Genomic DNA, 24,663 nt, shown 5'->3' with positions numbered 1-24,663 from the left:
TCTTGTAACACCTGAAAAGTTACATCTTGTTGGGAGGTTTACTTGATTTGAGCATGATGCCTGTCTGCCAGAGTATCAGTTACTTTCTTCATATCAGTGATGTACATTTGTTTAAGTCACATCAAGATGATATGTCTGTAACTGAGGTAATATCTTTCATAGATGCTTTCGATAAAATAATACTAGCTGAAAGAAAATGCTTTGAAAAGGCTTGTGGTCAGAGTTAACTTTCATTTTCATGTTCCATACAAGAATTGATGAAGATGTTCACAAGCGAAGACAGTGGATATGCATTCTTTATTTAAAAAGGAAGTAGACAAAAGATGGGGAATTATAGGCTGGTTAGCTTAATTTCTGTAGTGGGGAAAATGCCTGAATCTATCATTAAGGAAGAAATAGCAAAACATCAAGATAGAAATGGTCCCATTGGGCAGGTGCAGCAGAAGTTCATGAAAGGCATATCATGCTCAGTTAAACTACTGGAATTCTATGAAAGCATTACGAGCATGGTGGACAACAGGGATCCAGTAGATGTGGTGTATCTGGATTTCCAAAAGTCATTCGACAAAGTGCCACACAAAAGGCTGCTGCACAAGATAAAGATGCACATTGGTATGGGCAATGTATTAGCATGGATAGAGGAGAGGTTAACTAACAGGAAGCAAAGAGTGGGGATAAATTAGTGCTTTTCTGATTGGCGATCAGTAACTAGTGGTGAGCCAGAGAGATCAAAGTTGGGACTACAATTGTTTACAATTTACATAGATGATTTGGAATTGGAGACCTATAGTGTGTCAAAATTTGCAGATGAACTAAGATGAGTGATAGGGCAAAATGTGCAGAGGACTCTGAAAGCTTGCAGAAGGATATAGATCATTTAAGTGAGTGGGCAAAGGTCTGGCAAAGGGAATACAATGTTGGCAAATGTGAAGTCATCCATTTTGGTAGGGATAACAGTAAAAAGGACTATTATTTGAACGGTAGAATATTGCAGCATGTTGTTGTGCAGAGGGACCTGGCTGTCCTTGTGCATGAATCTCAGAAAGTTGGTTTGCAGATACAACATGTAATTAAGAAGGCAAATGGAATTTTGTCCTTCATTGCTAGAGGGGTTGAGGTTAATAGCAGGGAGTTTATGTTGCAGCTGTATAGGGTGCTGATGAAGCCACACCTGGACTACTGCATACAGTTTTGGTCTCCTAACTTGAGAAAGGAGGTACTGGCACTAGAGGGGGTGCAGAGGAGATTCACTAGGTTAATTCTGGTTTATGAGGAGACACTGAGTAGACTGGGATTACATTCATTGAAATTTATAAGGATGAGGGGGAATCTTATAGAACCACATAAAATCATGAAGGGAATAGATAAGACAGAAGCAGGAAGGTTGTTTTCACTGGCGGGTGAAGCTAGAACAAGCAGGCATAGCCTCAAAATTAGGGGAAGCGAATTTAGGACTGAATCGAGAAAGAACTTCTTCATCCAGAGGGTTGTGAATCTGCAGAATTCCCTGCACAGTGAAGTAGATTAGATTGCCTAAATGTGGAAACAGGCCCTTCAACTCAACAAGTCCACTCTGACCCTCCGAAGAGTAACCCACTCAGACCCATTTCCCTCTGACGAATGCACTTAATACTATGGGCAATTTAGCATGGCCAATTCACCTGACCTTTGGATTGTGGGAGGAAACCGGAGCACCCGGAGGAAACCCACGCAGACACAGGGAGAATGTGCAGACTCCACACAGACAGTCGCCCAAAGCTGGAATCAAACCCGGGTCCCTGGCACTACGAGGCAGCAGTGCTAACCACTGAGCTACCGGAGTTGAGCCTCCCTCCATACATGTTTTTAAAACTAAGATGGATAATATTTTGAACAGTAAAGGAATTAAGGGTCATTGTGAGAGGGTGGGTAAGTGAAGCTGAGATCATGAAAAGAACAGCCCTGATCTTATTGAATGGTGGAGTGGGCTCGAAGGACCAGATGGCTTACTCCTGCTTCTGGTTCTTATGTTTTTATTGATGATTTAGATGCAGGAACTAAATATCATTTCCAAGTTTGTAGATGACACATTGCTGGTTGGCAGGGTGAGCTGTGAGGAGGATACAGAAATGCTTCAGTGTGTTTAAGACAAGTTCAGTGAGTGGGCAAATACATGACAGTTAAAGTATACTGTGGATGAATGAGAGGTTATCCAATTTGGTAGCTAAGACAGGAAGGTGAATTATTATCTGAATGATGATAGAGAAAGGAGGAGGTAGAGCAGGATCCGATTGTCTTTGTACAGCAGTTGCTGAAAGTAAGCAAGAGGGAGGGAATTGTACAGGGCTATGGTAAGACCATACCTGGACTATTGTGAACAGTTTTGGTCTCCGTATCTGACAAAAGATGTTTTGGCTATGGAGGTTTGCAAAATTATGAGGGTCCTGGATAGGATAAATAGATAAAGTCTTTTCTCTGGGGTGGGGAAGTCCAGAACTAGAGGGCATAGGTTTAGGGTGAGAGGGGAAAGATATAAAAGAGACCTAAGGGGCAACTTTTTCCCACAGAGGGTGGTATGTGTATGGAATGAGCTGCCAGAGGAAGTGGTGGAGGCTGGTACAATTGCAACATTTAAAAGGCATTTGGATTGGTATATGAATAGGAAGGGTTTGGAGGGATCTGGGCCGGGTGCTGGCAGGTGTAACTAGATTGGGTTGGGATATATGGTGGGCATAGATGGGTTAGACTGAAGGGTCTGTTTCTGTGCTATACTTCTCCACGACTCTATGGCAGAACTGAAATATAAGGAGAAACTGCATTGGTTAAGACGACACCATCTAGTCGTGTTAGACTTTATGGTTTTCAATGAGATCTCCCGTGATTCTTCCAAACTCCAAAGAGTATTTTAATTTTTTAAAAATTCATTCATGGGATATGTGCATTACTGGTTTGCCAGCATTTATTGCTGTCTAGGGATGAGCAATAAAGCTGGCCAGCCAGTGACACCCATGTCCCATGAATGAATAAAAAAAACTCAGTTTAGAAGAATGAAGGAGGGGACCTCACTGAAACCTATAAACTTCTAACAGCACTAGACAGGATAAACACAGAAAGAATGATCCGAATGAAAGATGAGTCCAGGCCAGGGGCCTATTAATAGAGGGAAGTCAATTAGGAATGAGATTAAGACAAATTTCTTCACCCAGAGAATAGTGAGCCTATGGAACTCTCTGCCACAGAAAGCGTTTGAGATCAAAGCATTGAATATTTTCAGAAAGGGGCTAGATATAGTTCTTAGCACTAAAGAGATCAAAAAGTATAGGGCAAATACAGGAACAGGGTACTGAGTACGAAGATCAGTAAAGCTCACATTGAATGATAGAGCATGCTCTAAGGGGCACATGGCTTACTCCTGTTCCTATTTTCTGTGTTTCTATCAATCTGAGAATAGTATTGTTATATTTGTGTGCATGCGCAGAATACAGATGTAACTTGTTGTTCTTGCTTAGAGTCATAGTGTTGTACAGCATGGAAACAGACACTTCAGTCCAACTCATACACGCCGACCAGATACCCTAAATAAGTCTAGTCCTATTTGCCAGCATTTGGCCAGTATCCCTCTAAACACTTCCTATTCATCTACCCATCCAGATGTCTTTTAAATGGTGTAATTAGACAAGTCTCCACCACTTCCTCTGGCAGCTCATTCCATACACGGACCCACCCTCTGCTTTGAAACATTGATCCATTGGTCCCCTCTCACCTTTAAAATATGCCCTCTAGTCTTGCCCTCCCTTACCCAGGGAACGAGACCTTGGTTATTCACCCTATCCATGCCTCTCATAATTTTATAAACCTCTATAAGATCAGCCCTCAGCCTCCGACACTCCAGGGAAAACAGCCCCAGTCTGTACCTCACCACTTCCTCTGGCAGCTCATTCCATACATGTACCACCCTCTGTGTGAAAAAGTTGCCCCTTAGGTCTGTTTTATATCTTTCCCCTCTCACCCTAAACCTATGCCCTCTAGTTCTGGACTCCCCGACCCCAGGGAAAAGACTTTGCCTATTTACCCTATCCATGCCACTTATAATTTTGTAAACCTCTATAAGATCAGCCCTCAGCCTCCGACACTCCAGCCCCGGTCTGTCCCTCTCCCTATAGCTCAAACCCTCCAACCCTGACAACACCCTTGTAAATCTTTCCTGAACCCTTTCAAGTTTAACAACATTCTTTCTATAACAAGGAGACCTAAACTGAACTCAGTATTCCAAAAGTGGCCAAACCAATATCCTGTACAGTCGCAACATGACCTCCCAACTCATATACTCAATGCACTGACCAATAAATGCAAGTATGCCAAATGACCTCTTCACTATCCTATCTACCTGTGACTCCACTTTCAAGGAACTATGGACCTGCACTCCAAGGTTTCTTTGTTCAGCAACACTCCCCAGGAGTCTACCATTCAGTGTGTAAGTCCTTGCCTGATTTGCCTTTCCAAAATGCAACACCTCACAGTTATCTAAATCTGCCACTTCTCGGCCTATTGGCCCATCTGATCAAGATCCCGTTCTATTCTGAGATAATCTTCTTCACTGTCCACTACACCACCAATTTTGGTGTCACCTATAAACTTACTAACCATACCTCCTATATTCAAACCAAATTATATAAATGACAGAAAGCAGTAGACCCAGCACTGATCCTTGCAGGACACTGCCAGTCACAGGCCTCCAAAAACAACCACCGTCACCCTCAGCCTCCTACCTTCAGGCTGATTTTGTACCAGATGGCTAGCTCTCCCTGTATTGCATGTGATCTAACCTTGCTAACCAGTCTACCATGCGGAACCTTGTCGAACGCCTTACTGAAGTCCACACAGACAGCCTCTACTCTCTGCCTTCATTAATCTTCTTTGTCACCTCTTTAAAAAACTCAAACAAATTGATTTTCCATGCACAAAGCTATGCTGACTATCCCTAATCAGTCCTGGCCTTTCCAAATACATATAGATTCTGTCCATCAGAATCCCATCCAACAACATATCCACCACTGACGTCAGGCTCACCAGTCTATAGTCCCCTAGCTTTTCCTTACCATCTTTCTTAAATATTGGCACCACATTAGCCACCTTCCAGTCTTCTGGCACCCCAACTGTGGCTATCAATGATACTAATATCTCATCAAGGGGCCAAGCAATCACTTTCCTAGCTTTCCACAAAGGCCTGGGATACACCTGATCAGGACCCGGAGATTTATCCACCTCTATGCATTTTAAGATGTCCAGCACCTCCTCCCCTATAATATGGATACTTTTCTAGATATCACTATTTATTTCTACAAATTCTGTAGCTTCTACATTCTTCTCTACAGTAGTAAAGGAAAATTCTTGTTTCTTATATCACTCATCTCCTGCTAATCTACACATAAACAGCCTTGTTAATCTTTAAGGGACCTTATTCTCTTCCTAATTACTCTTTTGACCTTAATATATTTGTAGAATCTCTTTGGATTCTCCTTAACCATGTCCCTTTTTTGCCCTCGTGATTTCCCTTTTGAGTATTCTCCTCCTATCCTTATACTCTCTTCTCGGGATTCACTCGGTCCCTGCTGTCTGTACCTTACATATGCTTCCTTCTTTTTTGCCAGAGAATCAATTTCTCTAGTCATCTAGCATTCCCTAGACCTTCCAGCTTTGCCCTTCGCACTAACAGGACTCATGTAATCTCAATTTTGAAGGCCTCCTACTTTCCAACTGCCCTTTATCTACAAATAGCCTTTCCTAATCAACTTTTGAAAGTCCTTGCCTGATACCATCAAACTTGGCCTTACTCCAAATTAGAACTTTAACTTTATTAGAATTATTAGCCCCAAAGAGCTCCCTCACTTTTACCTCAGTCACTTGCCCTTATTTTTATCCCCAATATAAGGTCAAGTTTTATTCTTTCTCTAACAGGTACATTCACATACTGAATAAGAAAGTTTCTTGGACACACTTAACAAATTCCTCTCCATCCAAGCCCTTAACACTGTGGCAGTCCCAGTCTATGTTTTGAAAGTTAAAATCCTCTACCATTACAACCCTATTATTCATACAGATATCTGAAATTTGTTTCTCAATTTCCCACTGACTATTGGAGAAGGGGCTATGGTAAAATCCCAGTGAAGTGATCATCCCTTTCTTATTTCTCTGTTCCACCCAAACAACATCTCTGGACATATTCACAGGAATATCTTTGCTTAGTGTTGGGTTGCTCCAAGTTCTGTTTCCCTGGTATCACATTTCAGGGTGAATTCTTCATTTATGCTAAAACACGAGTTCTTTGATTTTACTGATTACTCTGTGAATACTATCTGCGCCCCAATCCTTAGTAATGTGTTGGCGCATGGATTCATACTCTAACGACAATTTGAAAAAGAATTTTGCGAAGAAGTTCATAAATCCAGACCTACAGCAATGTGGTTGACTCTTAACTGCCCTCTGAAATGGGCTTACAAGCCACTCAGTTCAAAAACAGTTAGGGATGGGCAACAAATGCCAACAACACCCAGATCATATGAAAGATCCATAAACCAGCAGATCATCCTCTATAGTTTCCAAGCTGGAAAGATCACTGATTATCTCATGCTGTTTGCATTGATACTACTCTGGAACCATGGCAATTCCAATCAGCATGTGCAATCATCTGTGCTTCCTGAACAATGGCCAGAGTGCAATTAAAAAGCTGCTGCTTTCATTCATCTTCACTTGTTACCAGCCATCCTTCACCACTAGAAAAATGAAGATTTTTGCTTTTGCAAATTGCTGCAAAGTTCCTTCAATTGTCGTCATGCTGTTGTCGATCGTTTCATTTATTTAGATCCTTTGTTTTACTTAGAACTTTGGATCAATGCATGCACTCAGATTCCCAGGTTATTTCACTGCTTACATGCTGCTAAACCACTGTGTAACAGTTGTCACTTAGTTGTTTACTCCCTTCATTTCCAGCTCTTTTCAATTGTCTATTATGCTGGCATTGGAGCTCAGTTGGAACTTTCCTTGGCTGACCCTTTTACTCGTCTACTTTGGGGTGAAATTCACCAAAAATACATCCTAAACCAAAAAATATGTCATTGCACTCCTCGGGCATGTGTTAATCAGCCAATGGTTTACTGTGCTGCAACACTCAGCGTGGCAAACTAAAGAACAATGTCTTGAAAAATGTCCAGACTACAGAGGAGGAGGTGCTGGATGACTTAAAATGTATAAAGGTGTAAAAATTCCCATAACCTGATCAAATGTACCCTAGAGCGCTGTGGGAATCTAGGAACATGATTGCTGGGCTCCTTGCTGATATTTGTATTTCATGATAGCCATAGGTGAGGTGCTTGCCCGAAACGTCGATTTCGCTGCTCGTTGGATGCTGCCTGAACTGCTGTGCTCTTCCAGCACCACTAATCCAGCAATAGGTGAGGTGCCAGAAGACTGCAGGTTGGCTAATGTGGTGGCATTATTTACAAAGGTGGTAAAGAAAAGCCAAGGAGCTATAGACTGGTGAGCATGACATTGGTGGCAGGCAAGTTGTTGGAGAGAATCCTGGTGAACAAGATGTCCATGTATTTGGAAAGGCAAGGACTGATTCGGGATTGTCAACATGGCTTTGTGTGCGGGAAATTGTGTCTCACTAACTTAATTGAGGTTTTTGAAGAAGTAATGAGGAGAATTGATGAGGTCAGAGCGGTGGACATGATCTCTGTGGACTTTACTAAGGCTTCTGTATGGAATACAGGGAGAACTAGCCATTTAGATACAGAACTGGCTAGAAGGTAGAAGACAGGGGTGGGGTTGGAGGGTGGGGGCCTGTGACCAGCAGTGTGTCATAAGGATCAGTGCTGGGTCCACTGCCTTTTGTCATTTATATAAATGATTTGAACGTGAATATAGGAGGTAAGGTTAATAAGTTTGCAGATGACACCATAATTGGTGGTGTAGTGGACAGCAAAGAAAGTTACAGAGTATAACAGGATCTTGATTAGATGGGCCAGTGGGCCGAGGAGTGGCTAATGGAACTTGATTTCGATAAGTGTGAGGAGTTGCATTTTGAAAAGGCAAATCAGGGCAGGACTTAGACACTTAACGGTAAGGTCCTAGGGAGCGTTGCTGAACAAAGAGACCTTAGGGTGCAGTTTCATAGTTCCAGAAGTGCAGTCACGGGTAGATAGGATAGCGAAGAAGACATTTGGTGTGCTTCCTTTTATTGGACAAGTGCATTGAGTGTAGGAGATCAGAGGTCATGTTGCAACTGTACAGGACATTGGTTAGGCCACTTTTGGAATACTGCATGCAATTCTGATCTCCCTGCTAAAGGAAAGACGTTATTAAACTTGAAAGGGTTCAGAAAAGATTTACAAGGGTGTTGTCAGGGTTGGAGGATTTGAGCAATAGGGAGAGGCTGGACAGGCTGGGGCTGTTTTCCTTGGAGCCGAGGAGTGTTTGTATAGAGGTTTATAAAATCATGAAAGGCACGTATAGGGTAAATAGACAACAGATGCGGGAGTCAAAAACTATATGGCATGGTTTTAAGGTTAGAGAGGAAAGATTTAAAAGGGATCTAAGGGGCAACTTTTTCCCACAAAGGGTGATGTGTGTATGGAATGAGCTGTCAGTAGAAGTGGTGGAGGCTGATACAATTACCACATTTAAAGGCATCTGGATAGGTATATGAATAGGAAGGGTTTAGAAGGATACAGGCCAAATGCTGGCAAATGGGACTAAATTTATTTAGGATATCTGTGTGGAGTTTGCACGTTCTCCCTGTGTCTGCGTGGGTTTCCTCTGGGTGCTCCGGTTTCCTCCCACAGTCCAAAGATTTGCAGGTTAGGTGAATTGGTCATGCTAAATTGCCTGTAGTGTTAGGTAAGGGGTAAATGTAGGGGTATGGGTGGGTTGCGCTTCGGCGGGTCGGTGTGGACTTGTTGGGCCGAAGGGCCTGTTTCCACACTGTAAGTAATCTAATCTAATCTAAAAGTAATCTAATCTAATCTTGGTCCACGTGGACAAACTGGACTGAAGGGTCTGTTTCCACATTGTACATTTCTATAACTCCATAGCACAATGCATTTTGAAGGTTACCAGACTTGCTGAGATGAGTGGCTTTTGCATGATGTCTATAATCCAGAATTCACACAGGTCTGTGAAGATCATGATGTTGCATCATGCACTGATGTTTATCTAATACCTGATGTTGACTTGATTTGCTCACTCTGCAGTTAACATTGCAACAGTCACAAATCATTTATCATCTTGTCTTATTATTACTTATCTTTTTATCTTACTGAACCACTGTTGCGTGCTGTAGAGTCAATGTCAGAATCTTCAACTGATATCTTTCCAGAGACCATCTGATAGCGATAGAAATTTATCGTTACTTATATTTGTGAGAATACAGTAAAATGTGTATAATTCGTCATAAAAACAGCACCATTTAATTACATAATTTATATGTCAAAAATAGGATAAAGTTAAGACAAATATCATTTTTTGTTCATTCAATGGCCTCTTTGTTTTAGGAACCAGCCATTGCAAAGACCGGGGCCTGCCCAACTGCCAAGGACAGAGGTCTTCTCCAACTTCCATTGACTAGATCCTATCCAACTGCTGAGGATCGGGACCTCTTGAAACTGCCAAGAACTGGGGGCCTGTCAAAATCACAGAGGACTGAGGTCTATCAAAACTGCCAAAGACCGTGGGCCTGCCGAAACTGCCTTGGACCGGGTGTTCATTGAAACTACCAAGGACCTGGGGCTGTCCAACTGAACCTGCCACGAAAGAAGAAAAGATAAATTTGATACAAAAGGTGAAATTCAGAAATAATAGTAATAAAAAGAAATAATTTAAAAATGAGAAGGATGCGGCCGGTCAGCCAAAAGGGAGCGAACGGGCCAGGAGCCCAATCACTACCTAATCTGTCAGCTCTGCCATCTTGCTATAGTTATATGTGTGTTGTGCTTCTTTTTGCATGCTAAATAATTCAGCTTCCTACAGTCAGAACATTACTTTTCCTCTGTCTTCATTCCCATTGTATTTACATCCTGCCCTTTGTCCATAAACTTTCTGACCTTAGGGCCTGGAATGTCTCTCGGCAATATATGAAACCTCATCTGTTATGTCGCAAATATGCTCTAGTTGCTGATTTATAATCTCATGCTTCTGAACATGTCAATTAGTTTCCTGAGGAAATTTCTCCTAAAATTTTTCTTCTTTCTAAAGACATGCTCTCACTGTACGATTGTTTATGCTTAATACAATTCTGTCTTTATTGGATCATCTTTTAGTTGAACAAGTTCATAGGATTCTGTGAGCTATATTCATACAGTCACACATTGGTAAAAGCACTGCATTTCCTAATAACCATACTGTTCAAAGTTACCTTCACTTGGAGTTCAAAGCATTTTTATTCAAAATTTCAGTAGTGTGCTTTTTCCCCTGTTATTAGAAAGGAATATATTTTGGAACACTCACCAATAGTATTAAAATCATTGCTACTTGTAAGTACCCTGGTTTGTTTCGTATGTCACAATTATGCCGTTCTGACAGTGTGAGTGAAATAAACTGCAAGTTCTGTTTCATATCATTTCACATTACCTCAGGGGATGAAAATTAGCATCCATTGTGAGTTCTGAAGAAGTGTCACTGGACCAGATATGTTAACTCTGATTTCTCTCTAGAGATGCTGCCAGACCTGCTGACATTTTCCAGCAATTTCTGTTTTTTTCTTTCTGATTTCCAGCATCTGAATTATTTCAGTCTTTATTGTGTCTTCTAGGAGAAAGTGAGGACTGCAGATGCTGGAGATCAGAGCTGAAAATGTGTTGCTGGAAAAGCACAGCAGGTCAGGCAGCATCCAAGGAGCAGGAGAATCGACATTTCGGGCATGAGCCCTTCTTCAGGAATGAGGAGAGTGTGCCAAGCAGGCTAAGATAAAAGGTAGGGAGGAGGGACTTGGGGGAGGGGCGTTGGAAATGCGATAGGTGAAAGGAGGTTAAGGTGAGGGTGATAGGCCGGAGTGGGGGTAGGGGCGGAGAGGTCAGGAAGAAGATTGCAGGTTAGGAAGGTGGTGCTGAGTTCGAGGGTTGGGAGTGAGACAAGGTGGGGGGAGGGGAAATTAGGAAACTGGAGAAATCTGAGTTCATCGCTTGTGGTTGGAGGGTTCCTAGGTGGAAGATGAGGCGCTCTTCCTCCAGCCGTCGTGTTGCTATGGTCTGGCGATGGAGGAGTCCAAGGACCTGCATGTCCTTGGTGGAGTGGGAGGAGGAGTTGAAGTGTTGAGCCACAGGGTGGTTAGGTTGGTTGGTCCGGGTGTCCCAGAGGTGTTCTCTGAAACGTTTCGCAAGTAGGCGGCCCAGAGGTCCACCTACTTGCGGAACGTTTCAGAGAACACCTCTGGGCCGCCTACTTGCGGAACGTTTCAGAGAACACCTCTGGGCCGCCTACTTGCGGAACGTTTCAGAGAACACCTCTGGGACACCCGGACCAACCAACCTAACCACCCTGTGGCTCAACACTTCAACTCCTCCTCCCACTCCACCAAGGACATGCAGGTCCTTGGACTCCTCCATCGCCAGACCATAGCAACACGACGGCTGGAGGAAGAGCGCCTCATCTTCCACCTAGGAACCCTCCAACCACAAGCGATGAACTCAGATTTCTCCAGTTTCCTAATTTCCCCTCCCCCCACCTTGTCTCACTCCCAACCCTCGAACTCAGCACCACCTTCCTAACCTGCAATCTTCTTCCTGACCTCTCCGCCCCTACCCCCACTCCGGCCTATCACCCTCACCTTAACCTCCTTTCACCTATCGCATTTCCAATGCCCCTCCCCCAAGTCCCTCCTCCCTACCTTTTATCTTAGCCTGCTTGGCACACTCTCCTCATTCCTGAAGAAGGGCTCATGCCCGAAATGTCGATTCTCCTGCTCCTTGGATGCTGCCTGACCTGCTGTGCTTTTCCAGCAACACATTTTCAGCTTTATTGTGTCTTGCCAATTACTTTCAGCTGTGGACTATAGGAGTTTTCAGCAGCTTTGAAAATTCCTGTGTTCCTCTTTTAATCAACGTGCTTCGAAAGAGCTCTTCAACACTCAATTTTGATTCTACTCTGACACCATATTACAAGCCTGCAAAACAACATTCTGTCTTGTATTGTGTTTTTATTTAACTGGCTGTTGTGTGGAGCCATAGAAAATGGGGGAGACACTAAATGAATATTTTGCATCAGTATTTACTGTGAAAAAGGATACAGAAGATATAGACTGTAGCGAAATAGGTGGTGACATCTTGCAAAATATTCATATTACAGAGGAGTAAGTACTGGATGTCTTGAAACAGGTAAAGGTGGATAAATCCCCAGGACCTGATCAAGTGTACCCTAGAACTATGTGGGAAGCTAGAGAAGGGATTGCTGGGCCTCTTGCTGAGATATTTGTATCATCGATAGTCACAGGTGAGGTACCAGAAGACTGGAGGTTGGCTAATGTGGTGCCACTGTTTAAGAAAGGTGGTAAGGACAAGCCAGGGAACTATAGACCAGTGACCCTGACCTCGGTGGTGGGCAAATTGTTGTAGCAAATCCTTATCGGATGTACATGTATTTGGAAAGGCAAGGACTGATTAGGGATAGTCAACATGACTTTGTGCGTGGGATATCATATCTCACAAACTTGATTTGAGTTTTTTGAGGAAATAACAAAGAGGATTGATGAGGGCAGAGCAGTAGATGGGATCTATGTGGACTTCAGTAAGGCATTCGATAAGGTTCCCCATGGGAGACTGATTAGCAAGGTTAGATCTCATGGAATACAGGGAGAACTAGCCATTTGGATACAGAACTGACTCAAAGGTAGAAGGCAGAGGTTGTTTTTCAGACTGGAGGCCTGTGACCAGTGGAGTACCACAAGGATCGGTGCCGGGTCCTTTACTTTTTGTCTTTGACATAAATGATTTGGATGCAAGCATAAGAGGAACAGTTAGTAAGTTTGCAGATGACCCCAAGATTGGAGGTGTAGTGGACAGTGAAGAGGGTTACCTCAGATTACAACAGGATCTTGACCAGATGGGCCAATGGGCTGAGAAGTGGCAGATGGAGTTTAATTCAGATGATGGAGTTTAATTCACATGATGCATTTTGGGAAAGCAAATCCTAGCAGGACTTATACACTTAATGGTAAGGTCCTAGGGAGTGTTGCTGAACAAAGAGACCTTGAAGTGCAGGTTCATAGCTCCTTGAAAGTGGAATCGCAGGTAGATAGGATAGTGAAGAAGGCGTTTGGTATGCTTTCCTTTATTGGTCAGAGTATTAAGTACAGGAGTTGGGAGGTCATGTTGTGGCTATACAGGACATTGGTTAGGCCACTGTTTGAATATTGCGTGCAATTCTGGTCTCTGTTCTATCGGAAAGATGTGAAACTTGAAAGGGTTCAGAAAAGATTTCCAAGGATGTTGCCAGCGTTGGAGGGTTTGATCTATAGGGAGAGGCTGAACAGGGGCTGTTTTCCCTGGAGCATTGGAGGCTGAGGGGTGACCTTATAGAGGTTTACAAAATTATGAGAGGTATGGATAGGGTAAATAGGCAAAGTCTTTTACCTGGGGTTGGGACTCCACAACTCGGGGGCATCAGTTTAGGGTAAGAGGGGAAAGACATAAAAGAGACCTCAGGGGCAATCTTTTCACACAGAGGGTGGTATGTGTATGGAATGAGCTGCCAGAGGAAGTGGTGGAGGCTGGTACAATTGCAACATTTAAGAGGCATTTGGATGGGTATATGAATGGGAAGGCTTTGGAGGGATATGGGCCAGGTGCTGGCAGGTGGGACTAGATTGGGTTGGGATATCTAGTCGGCGTGGACAGGTTGGACCGAAGGGGCTGTTTCCATGTTGTACATCTCTATGACTCTATGACTCTATGGTTGCCTCCAGCAAGTGACTCATGGTAGAGTTCTTATGATGACAGAAAGCACATTCATAGATTATTGCATTTCTATACCAAATACAGCCAACTGACTATCCCAAGTCTAAAACAACGAAGTCCCATTACCCTACTCATTCTTCTAGCTCTAGAAATTTTCAAGAACACTTCTCAACGTTGAAAGTTACTCTTGAACTTGCTTCACTCTCCCTTTAAGTGCAGTACATTTCCATTCATAAATCACTCTGTGATACAAATGAGCTTATCTCCCACCCAGTTCTTCCTCAATAATCATGTCTTTACCAGCAATTACCTCCAATAAACTACTGTAGGTGGTGTCCAATTTCACTAAACCTATCTGTAAACTGTCTGATATAGAACGCACAACACAATTGTGCTTTTAAGCCCAACTGGTTCGATTGTGCCTATTTGTGCTTCTCAGAAAAACGTTTGTCAACCTTTAGTCGTCTAGTTTCTATCATGTGAGTCATCTATTTCTTTCTTCCTCATTTATTTATCGAGCTACTCCCTAAATGCACCCATACCATGTTTTGTCATTCTTCTGCGAAGGAGTTTGCATATTGGAAGTATGACAAAAAGGAAATGATCGCAGTCATATTTTGCGTGAATTTGTGAATCACCAATGACATTGGTAGTGAGTCAGTCATATTGTTTTAAAACATTACTGCTAATCCATACAATTCACAATGCTATATTACTTCTTTATATTAAGAGTTCAAATGATTGGAAGTAATTTTTTTACAGCATGTACACTCATGCTCCTAAATCATTTCCTTTTTAAGACATGATTGTGCGAGACATGGTGCACACACATCAGAACCTTGTTTCAAAGCATGTCAGGCCTGACCATTGAGTTTTATGTTTGCCTTAGGGCAGAGGTGATTCTGCGCATCCTCAGTTCTCAGGGCCAACACATGGCAGTGGGCGGGGAAGAGTGCGTCACAAAAGGCGGTGGTGACGTCAGGACGGGGTTGCCGGCGGCCGGCGCAGGGGAAGTGGCAGTGAGTGGTAGTGGTGGGCCATTTTATTGCTGTCAGTTGGAAGAGAGCACCACCCTGATAACCATAAGAGAGAGGGGAAAATAATCATAAAGACAAATCAGGATAATAAGCAACGAACTAAACTTTTTTTAAACATAAAAATATTGATCTCCATGAACTGTCGTGCTCGGCTTATTTTCCCCTAATGCGTGGAGAATTGGTTTAATTTTTTTTTCTGAAGAGACTGGCTCTGTGAAGGAGGAAGAAGGACTTTCTCTCTCTCTCTATCCCACCCCCTCCCCATTCCCTTCTCACAACTTACTTCAGAGCGTCTTTCGACTGGTACTCACCTACAGCTGTTTTATTTTTGTTTTTATTTCCCCCTTGGTTTATTTTATCTCTTCTGCCTCCCTCCCTCCCTCCCTTCCCTGTTCTTGTTTCTCTTATTTTCTCATTCCTCGCCCACCACCATGGCTCAGCAGCAGATGACGAGCTCTCAGAAGGCCTTAATGTTGGAGCTGAAGAGTTTGCAGGAGGAGCCGGTGGAAGGTTTCAGGATCACGCTGGTGGACGAGTCTGATCTGTACAATTGGGAAGTGGCGATTTTCGGGCCGCCCAACACGCTCTATGAGGGAGGCTACTTCAAGGTAAATGAGAGGAGGCCCTGTTTACATCGTCGCTCCTTCAAACCTTTTAACAATCGCTGCCACTGATAAAGTAGTCGGTGCCATTTGAGGGTGATAATAGTTTGGAAAATTTTCTACCTGTTAGTTTAAAAGGGCGATCAAAATAGAGCGCAAAGCAGAAGCTAACGATTTTCTTATTGTGGGTAAACAAGCACACCACCTCCTTTCACTGTTGGTTTTGTCTCAGTGTAAATCATACATCATCAAATGCTATTTTTAATGCATTTAAATACTGCGGCTGTGTTTAAGCTTGACTTCAACTGCAGACCTTCGTAGTACATTTTCTTTTCAATTCGCAAAGACTTTTAAGATCTCTTAAGATAATTATTTACTGTGGCGTTCGTACGCGTTAAAAAGATACGGTGTCTTTTCATTGTTAACCGCTCTAGTCGTATATGGTGTTAGGGGTAATGTATAAAAATTTGAAACTAGTGGAGTTTTTTTTTGGACACTTCTGTACATTTGAAGTGAATGATTTGTAATTCTTCTCGAAATACTATATGGATAAATCCAGCAGCATCTTAACAATGAAAATCTTTGAACCTCCACGTTTTGGTTGCGAAAAATGAAGAACGGCCTTAGTGAAAGAAAGCAGATAAAGCAACTGATTTTTGCTGGTTTGTAGTTTTGAGGTGGTAACAATTTTATCAATGGAAATTCAATTTTAACGATAATGTATCTACACGTGTTTGCTTTTCATCCTTCTGTTTGGTTAGAGATTTAATTTCAGTGGCTCTCAGATTTGTATTTCATAAATTTGTATTTATTGTGTGGCTTATAGGAATAGTATAATTGTACATTTACTGTGGATTGTTTTGATTTGTATAAGAAAGCCGCCGACTGCATTGAATCACCCATCTGCGCAATAATAAACTGCATTAGTTTCCCAGTGTCCCTTAATGCAGCAGATTCCCTTGCCTTTCACTACCTCTTATTAATATGGATAGATGCTTATTCATCTTCTTAATACCCCATGTACTTCGGAAATGGGGTACTACGAAAACGCAATGCCATAAGCATTATAATATTTATGGTCACGTTCAACTACTGTAGTATCCTGTGAAAAGAAGGCCATTGCAATATTTTTCTACCTGAAAAAAAATTTGTCATTCTAGCAATGAATAAAATTGGAAGAAGATTTCTTTACAATATCATGTACTTAATATGTTTAGTCTTGCTAAGTCTCCTCCTCTAAATGTGCGCATTTTTGGTATCAATTCTAAAGGAACAAAGCTGTGGCAAAAGAGGAGTAACATCTCTTGTGCTTCCTATCCTGTATTTGTATGGATGTTTATCAACTTTAGCTAACTTTTTGGTAAAATTGTGTGTGGGTCACGAAAATGCATGAAGTCAAAACAGTGTGAGAAGGAGCAGACCGCCATGTTACCAAATGAGTACAGAATGTAACTTAGTAAACAGGGACATGGGTAATAATTACCTTTGTCACCACCTTTTGTTTAGGAAGCAAACAAATGTTTAATCTAGCTAGCTGGTACAACCAATCTGTTTTATGCAACATGTACAAAACATTAAACCAATGTTTATTATTTCAGCTACTATTATCATAGGAAGTAGATCGTAAGATGCAATGTTTAAAAATTCAATTCTAATACTCATGTTATCAAACTCCAGAAAGCCAATGGTCTCGGCTAGAAAATGCATTTCTGATTCTGAAAGCATACTGGTTCAGCTTTGTTTATGATACTTGTACTGACACTTGCTGCTTAGTTCTTTATTTAGCAAAGTGACTATTTGAATGATGTACTAAAGGACTATTGTCCATGGAATTGTATTCTATCCAGAGGGGAGGTGAAGCAATTCTGTACAGTCAAATTTTTTTTGTCATTTACATGGTACAAGTGAGCGAAAGTTTACGCAATGCAACATATAATTTTTCTCCTTTATTGTTTATAACAGTTGATTTATGAATATGAAAACTATTTGCATAGCTTTCCTGCCCAAACTGCATTGCAAACTTACAGCATAGCAATCTGCAGAAATTAAGAAAAATACTTTTCACAACTTTAGGGCATTTCAAACCACTTTACAGCTGGTGCAGTCAAAGAATTTGCACCAGCCAATTAGAATACAATAGGATTTCAAACAGTACATAATCTAATTTGATTGTGTTGATTGAGATAAAAAGTGGTTTGGACACATTTCTTTAACATCTTACATTGTATTTCAATTCCCAAATCATTTATTTAAAATTACAAAGATAACTTCAAAATTTACCCATGACACCAGACTACTTTAACTCATTCATGGGATGTGGGTGTGGCTGGCTGGGTCAGCATTTATTACCCATCCCTAATTGCCCTGAAAAGGTGATGGTCTTCTGTCGTCCATGTGTTGTGGGTATACCCACAATGCTTTCAGGGAGGGAGTTTTATGGTTTTGACCAAATAACAATGGAATGGAAATATATATAAATAAAATGAGTGGAATGGAGGGGAGCTTACAAGTAATGTTCTCCTGTACCTCTGCCCTTGTCCTCCACAATGATAGTGAAAGAAGTTAGAAGTTAGTATGAGGAACCTTTGTAAGTTGTTACAGTGCATCTTTTAGATTGTATATATTGCTACTATGTGCCAGTGGTGGAGGGATAATGTTTGTGGATTTGGTACCAATCCTGTAAATTATGTTATGCTGAATGGTTTAAAGCTTGGAGGTAAGACACATATTCAGGTTGATACCAATTAACTGCAATATGATTATAGGCTAGCAGAGTGGGTAGATACATGACATAGAAGTGTGAGATAATTCATCTTAATATAAGGGATGCGGAAAAGCAATATTAACTTAATGGCATAAAGAATTTAAAAGAGACAGAGGGACTTGGTGGTCTATGCGCTTTGAAGTTGGCATGACAGATTGAGAGTGTAATGTGGGATCTTGGGTTTCGTATATAGAGCTATCAAGTGTAAAAGCATAAGTGCAATGCTGAACCATTTTAAAACTCTGGTTAGACCACAACTGGAGTATTGCATTCAGTTCTGGTCACCACACTTTAGCCAGCATGTGAAGGTACTTTGGAGGGCATAGCAGAAATTTACTAGATTGGTTCCAGAGATGAGATTTTAGCTACCAGGTTAAATCGGTTCTTTGCGTTGGTGCCAAGGAGATTTCATCGAGGTATGTACATGATTCTGATAAGGAGAGCCATTCTCAGCTCAAGAGTGAACAATTTTATACAGTGAGTGGTAATGAACTAGAACTGGCTAGGGTTGAAATGTGGATGGTAGTTGATTTCACATGGAAATTGAATGGATGTTTAAGAATAAAAAACCTGTTTTGGGTGACGAATTGGGTTGCTCGACAAAGCTATCGTCAATCCAGTGCACTGAAAACTGTAATAGCACTAAATTTATGACATCTACCGGAGAAGAGAGAAAAGACCTTGGTTAATACGATGGTCTTTGTAGTGTGACTTGAATTTGCAATCACCGGATTCGAACGAGCGCTTCCGTTGAACCACAGTTGATTCCTGATTTGTGCCGGATATTGAAATATATTTTGAACGGCAGCAAACATTAGTACTTAATATTTTGCCTCAAAACAATGACACGTTGTAACATAATATACTAAAGCTGTCCTATAAACAAGACACTTGTAACTTTCATTAACTTTCATATTTTGTTGCTTGCAATTTAAAATGTAAAACCTGTTACTCTGATGCTATTGTTATAGCACTTAAAGTTTTCTTCTATTGGTTATATTCACTGCACTGTTTCTATTTGTACTGCACTAATTTAATATGTAATTTAATATAACCACTCAAACTATGAAATAGCACTGGCAGAAAGCTATTTGCTTGTTCACTGGGATGTGATTGACTAAACTGTGAAAGTCTAACTAACACAAATCGTAACAGAGGCAAGAGAATATTATTGATCCATCAAGCCTCACCAGTCCACAGCTTGCCATGGATGTATCTGTAATAATTTTGAATCCTGATTCCTGATGAATTTTTCCAGTTCGTTCTTGATGCCCATTAAGGTTTATTTCTGCATCACCACTCCAGGAATCAGTTTTGCATGCTTATAGTCCTGCAGTGGTTTCAAAGGTGAATTACAGCCCCTTCTGAAGGGAAATTATGGGTAATGAGGCATGTCGTGTCTTATCCAACGTTGTGGAGAATTTTGTTTATATAAAGAACTGTAGCTTCAAGATGATTTCTGGGGTGGGGGGAAGCCAATTGTGCATTAACAAGTGGTCTTCTGAGGTAAGGCCTTGAATATTATGCAAGGCATGAGTTTCACTCTTAATTACCTGGAATTATCTTTCAGTTATCTCTCTGCCTATAAATTCTGTGCCTGTGTGCTTTCCTCCACTTCACCTGGCAAAAGTGTAGCACTCCAAAAGCTTGTAATTTCAAAAAGCTTGTTGGACTATAACTTGATGTCGAGTGACTTCTGGCTTTGTCTACCCCAGTTCAACATTGTCACCTACACATGAAATGTGGAGGAAGCAGGATCATGCAATATTTTTAAGGTAGAGATAGCTCCCTGTAGGCAAGGGATTATCAGGTTTAAATAGATCTATGGAATTTGAGCAGGCTTGAGGGCCTAATTTTGCTCCTAATTATCTCTGTTTGTAGAATGCATTACTTTGATTCCTGGTTCTGGAAGTTAGAAAAGTTCTGATAATTTGAAAAAAGGGCCTTGTCCTGTTTTCCTGAGTGGGTTGTTATGTAATTTCACTGCTATTGACAGAACATGGGTACTGTACGTACTTAGCAATTAAAACTTGAAATATGAAGAGTGTAGTGAATGAGGTAGGATTGACAAAAGAGCTAATTTAGGTTCAATGCATTGGGTTATAAAGGTGGTTTTTGCTTCACTGAGTTATACAGATCATAATTGAACATGATTGGGGAGAATTTCCACTAGCAGGTGCAAATTAGATTAGATTAGATTCCCTACAGTGTGGAAATAGGCCCTTCGGCCCAACAAGTCCACACCGACCCTCCAAAGAGTAACCCACCCAGACCCATTTCCCTCTGACTAATGCACCTAACACTACGGGCAACTGAGTATGGCCAATTCACCTAACCTGCACATCTTTGGACTGTGGGAGGAAACCGGAGCATCTGGAGGAAACCCATGCAGATACAGGGAAATGTGCAAACTCCACACAGTCACCCAAGGCTGGAATTGAACCTGGTGCTGTGAGGCTACAGTGCTAACCACTGAGCCACCATGCTGCCCTAATTTCTGTGGATGCTGGAATCTTTACAGAAAACAAAAGATGCTGGAGATCAGTGGGTCAGGCATCTTCCATGGGGAGAGAGCAAGCTGACATTTCGAATCTAGGTGACTCTTCATTAGAGCTGAATTTCCTTTAGGGTGTGCTGCCTTTTCTAGCGCAGTGTGTTCAAAATTGGCCACATCATCGCAAAAGATCACTTAGTGCCAAGTGCAAAGTTCATTCTGGTGCAAATTAGTATCTGTAATCTTTTTGCACTGAGTTAAAGAAGAAATATGTTTTAAATTAAGCTGATTTTTAACCAACAAGAGCAAAACTCTGGGGGAAATAAACAAATTGACAGGAATTTCAATGGCAATGGAAAAGATTTAAAACAGTAGAGTCCAGGAACAATGTATCCCACTAAAATGTAATCCCACAAGACAAGACAGCCAATATTCAAGAAAGGTTGCAAAGAAATGCCTGAGAACTACAGACCAGTTAACCTAATATCTATGGTGGGTAAGTTACTTGAGCATTCTGAGAGATAAGATATACATGCATTTAGAAAGACAGGGTTTGATTAGGAGTAATCAGCATGACTTTGTGAGTGGGAGATCATACCTGACAAATTTGTTAGTTCTTTGAAGTGACCAGGAAGGTTGATGAGGGCAGGGCAATAGACATAGTCTATATGGATTTCATGAGACCTTTGATTCCACATGGTAGGCTGCTCTGGAAGGTTAGATCACATGGAATCCAGGGTGAGCTGGCAAACTAAATACAAAATTTGTTTGGGAGGAAGCAGCATATTAATGGAAGGATGCTTGTTGGACTGAAGGCCTGTGACTAGTGGAATGCCTCGGGTCTGTGCTGGGCCCATTACTGTTGTTATCTATGTCAATGATTTGGATGCAAATGCACAAGGCATGTTTAGTAAGTTTGCTGATGACACTAAAATAAATGGTATCGTCGACAGTAAGGAAAGTTGTCAGAAATTGCAGCAAGACCTGCTGGGGGAAGTGGGCTGAGAAATGACAAATAGAGTTTAATATAGATAAGTGTGAGATCTTGTATTTTGCAAAGCCAAATCAAGGTAGGCGTTTCATGGTAATTAGTAGGGCCTTAAGGAGTGTACAGATCATAGCGACCTTGGAGTTCAGATTCATGGTTCTCTGAAAGTGGAGTAACAGATAGACAAGGCAGTGAAGAAGGCTTTGGCACATTGGCTTTCATCAGTCAGGGCATCGAGTAAAGAAGTTTGAAAGTTATGTTGCAGTTATACAAGGTGTTGGTGAGGCCATGCTTGGAGTATTGTGTTTAGTTTTGCTCACCTAAAGGTAGGATGCAGAAGAAATATGCAAGATTGTTGACTGGGACTGAATAGTCTGAGTTATAGGATGAGATTCGACAAGCTGAGACGCTTTTTCTTGAAGCAGAGGAGACTGAGTGGGGACCTTTATAAAGGTGTGTAAGATCATGAGAGACATGGATAGGGTGAATGCACTCTTTTTGTTTTCTTCCAGGGTTGGGGAATCGAGGACTAAGGGGCATCAGTTTAAGGTTAGAGGGAAAAGAATAAAAGGGGACCTGAGGGATAACTCTCTTTACAAAGACGGTGGTATATGTATGGCATGAGCTGCCAGCAGAAGTGGTTGAGGTGGGTACGTTATCAACATTTACAAAGCATTTGCATAAATACATGGATAGGAAGTGGTTAGGAGGATATGGGCCAAGTGCAGGGAAATGGGTTTGGTGTGGATGGACATTTTGGTCATCATGGACCAGTTTGGGCCAAAGGGCCTGTCTCCATGCTGTAGGACTCCAAAACTTTAATTATGCACATTCCATAGATGAATGAATAAGGTAGAAGTTAAACTGAAGAAAATGACTTGTAGATGGTCATCTGGTAGCACAGACCTTGTGCTGCTGTAAGATATTTGCTTTTGCTCATCGGGACAATTTGGCAAGAATGCTAACTTACGGGGGAAAAACAATAGTTTTACTGCATAAGAGGAAGGGGCTTTATTAGTCAGCAAGTGGTTTCTGACAGAGCATTGCCATGAAGAATGCACCAGTCAGTGACTCGTAGTTAACTGCTACATTTTATCTAACTTGTTTTAAAAAAACCCTGCAGATTAACTCTGATTTGTCAGACCCACTGTCCTGAGAAGTGAACTAGTTTTCACCTATTTTGTGATTTAATTTTAAACCTGGAACCATGTATGCACATGTTCTTTTTGTCTGGAATAAACTGATCTCTGTGAATAAGTATGTAGCTTCCAGTGCATGCAAACTGGTCACACTGCAAGATTGGCTGATAACCCTATCTGCGTAATTCTTTTTGCACATAAGATTATCCAGCAAATGTTGTTGAATTAGAAAACCAATCTAATGTTAGACATTGTGCTGCCAGTTTATTATCATGTTGCTACTATTGTAGCAGCAACACACGTGTTCACCACAAATGGGGTTTTATCATCAAGCCAAAAAGATGTTCTGCCTATTTCCCAAATGACTTGTGTGGTACATGAATTTCGGTAGACTATAAATCCCAAAATCTGGCAGAATGTAGCGAACAAGGTACCGACCATTCCTTTTCAGCCTACACTTTCAAAATTAGCAAATCAGTGTCTTGACGAGTGTAAGATGTTAGGCTTTGACAAAATGTCACTTTTCAGGTATAGTCATGTAGTAAACACATAACAAAGAAGAGGATGACAAAAGGAAGTATGAAAAATATAGTGAAGAATTCTAAAAATAAACAAAAATAATTTGTTTTTAAAGTATAGTATTAAAGGAAGAAATGAAGTGTTCTTCAATCATGTGTTGGCACCCAATCCAGTGAGATGGTAATCCGCAGTCTCAGAATTGTTGAGGTCAGACGGAATTGCCTGTTGTTGTACTTTTTATGGTTGAACCGACTGTTACTGGAAAGACCAAACTGGCACTTTGTTTACAGGGATGGCACCTTTTCTTAGAATTTCTGAAACCAGACGTTGACATAGTGGCAAGTCCAGCCGATAGCTAGTGTTCCTATTTTCATCACTCATCAGCTAGAATTTCCAACTTATGATTGTTGATGCTTTTGATTTCTCTTGATAACATTCTTGAAGCAAACCTTTTGACACTCTGCTGATCTCTTGGACTATCTCACAATCTAATGTATCCTTGGAGTGCTGGCCAACTTCAATCCTGTCATATGAACAAGCCTGTGCGACCCTCTTTGCTTGATTAACACCAATTTAACATCTTTGCCCTAGAAAAGACTGCTACATTTATTGTCATGTGATGCCAAGTACATGCATAGACACTAGAGATGGTAATTGAGTTGGTTTTCTTGGCCAGAGGAGGTTGTCCAGACTTTTCTGCTCTCTAGCAATGTGCTGAGGATAAAGCTTCTTGGTTGTACATGCTAGTTTGTTAGCGGGCTAAAGTTCATCACAGCTTTGCTAATGCATGAGCTCAATTCTTTGCCCTGTGACAGAACCTGTAAATCCAGGCTAGCATAATTTACTAACTGCTTCCAGAGTTGTGTTGAATCTGGTCATAGGTAGAGATGCAACTTCTTGTGCCCCAATTACATTTTTCTTCACTGGTGAGGAAGAATATGACAGCATTCAAAAGGTCTTTGATCAGAATTTCCTGCACATTGTTTTGGCTCTCAGTCTTGAAATGTTGAGAACTTTCTTGTCTGACAGTGTTTGAAGGTGTACTCCTTCCACATGGCTGGGGAAAAGATGCTCGACAGTAGTGGCAGAATTGTAGCCTTGTTTCACCCAATCATTGATCCCTGAGCTGAACTGAACTGAATTATGCCATGCATCTTAGCATGGAAGAATCAAATGAGACTGCCACGTTTGGGAG

General features: G+C 41.4%; 1 protein-coding gene across 1 annotated transcript in view; it reads left to right on the top strand.

Annotated features, from left to right (window-relative positions):
• Window positions 1-14,922: 14,922 nt before the first annotated feature.
• ube2r2 (ubiquitin-conjugating enzyme E2R 2) overlaps window positions 14,923-24,663 on the top strand; it is a 157,690-nt gene continuing 147,949 nt past the window's right edge. Inside the window, exon 1 of the mRNA XM_072572793.1 lies at window positions 14,923-15,570. Coding sequence (XP_072428894.1) covers window positions 15,394-15,570 — 177 coding nt within the window. The 5' untranslated portion in view covers window positions 14,923-15,393. The remainder of the gene's footprint in view (window positions 15,571-24,663) is intronic.

This window comes from Chiloscyllium punctatum, chromosome 1 (genome assembly GCF_047496795.1).
Source record: "Chiloscyllium punctatum isolate Juve2018m chromosome 1, sChiPun1.3, whole genome shotgun sequence".
NCBI classification, from domain to species: Eukaryota; Metazoa; Chordata; class Chondrichthyes; order Orectolobiformes; family Hemiscylliidae; genus Chiloscyllium; species Chiloscyllium punctatum.
Note: the sequence above shows the minus strand (reverse complement) of the source record. Positions and strands in the feature narration are given on the sequence as shown.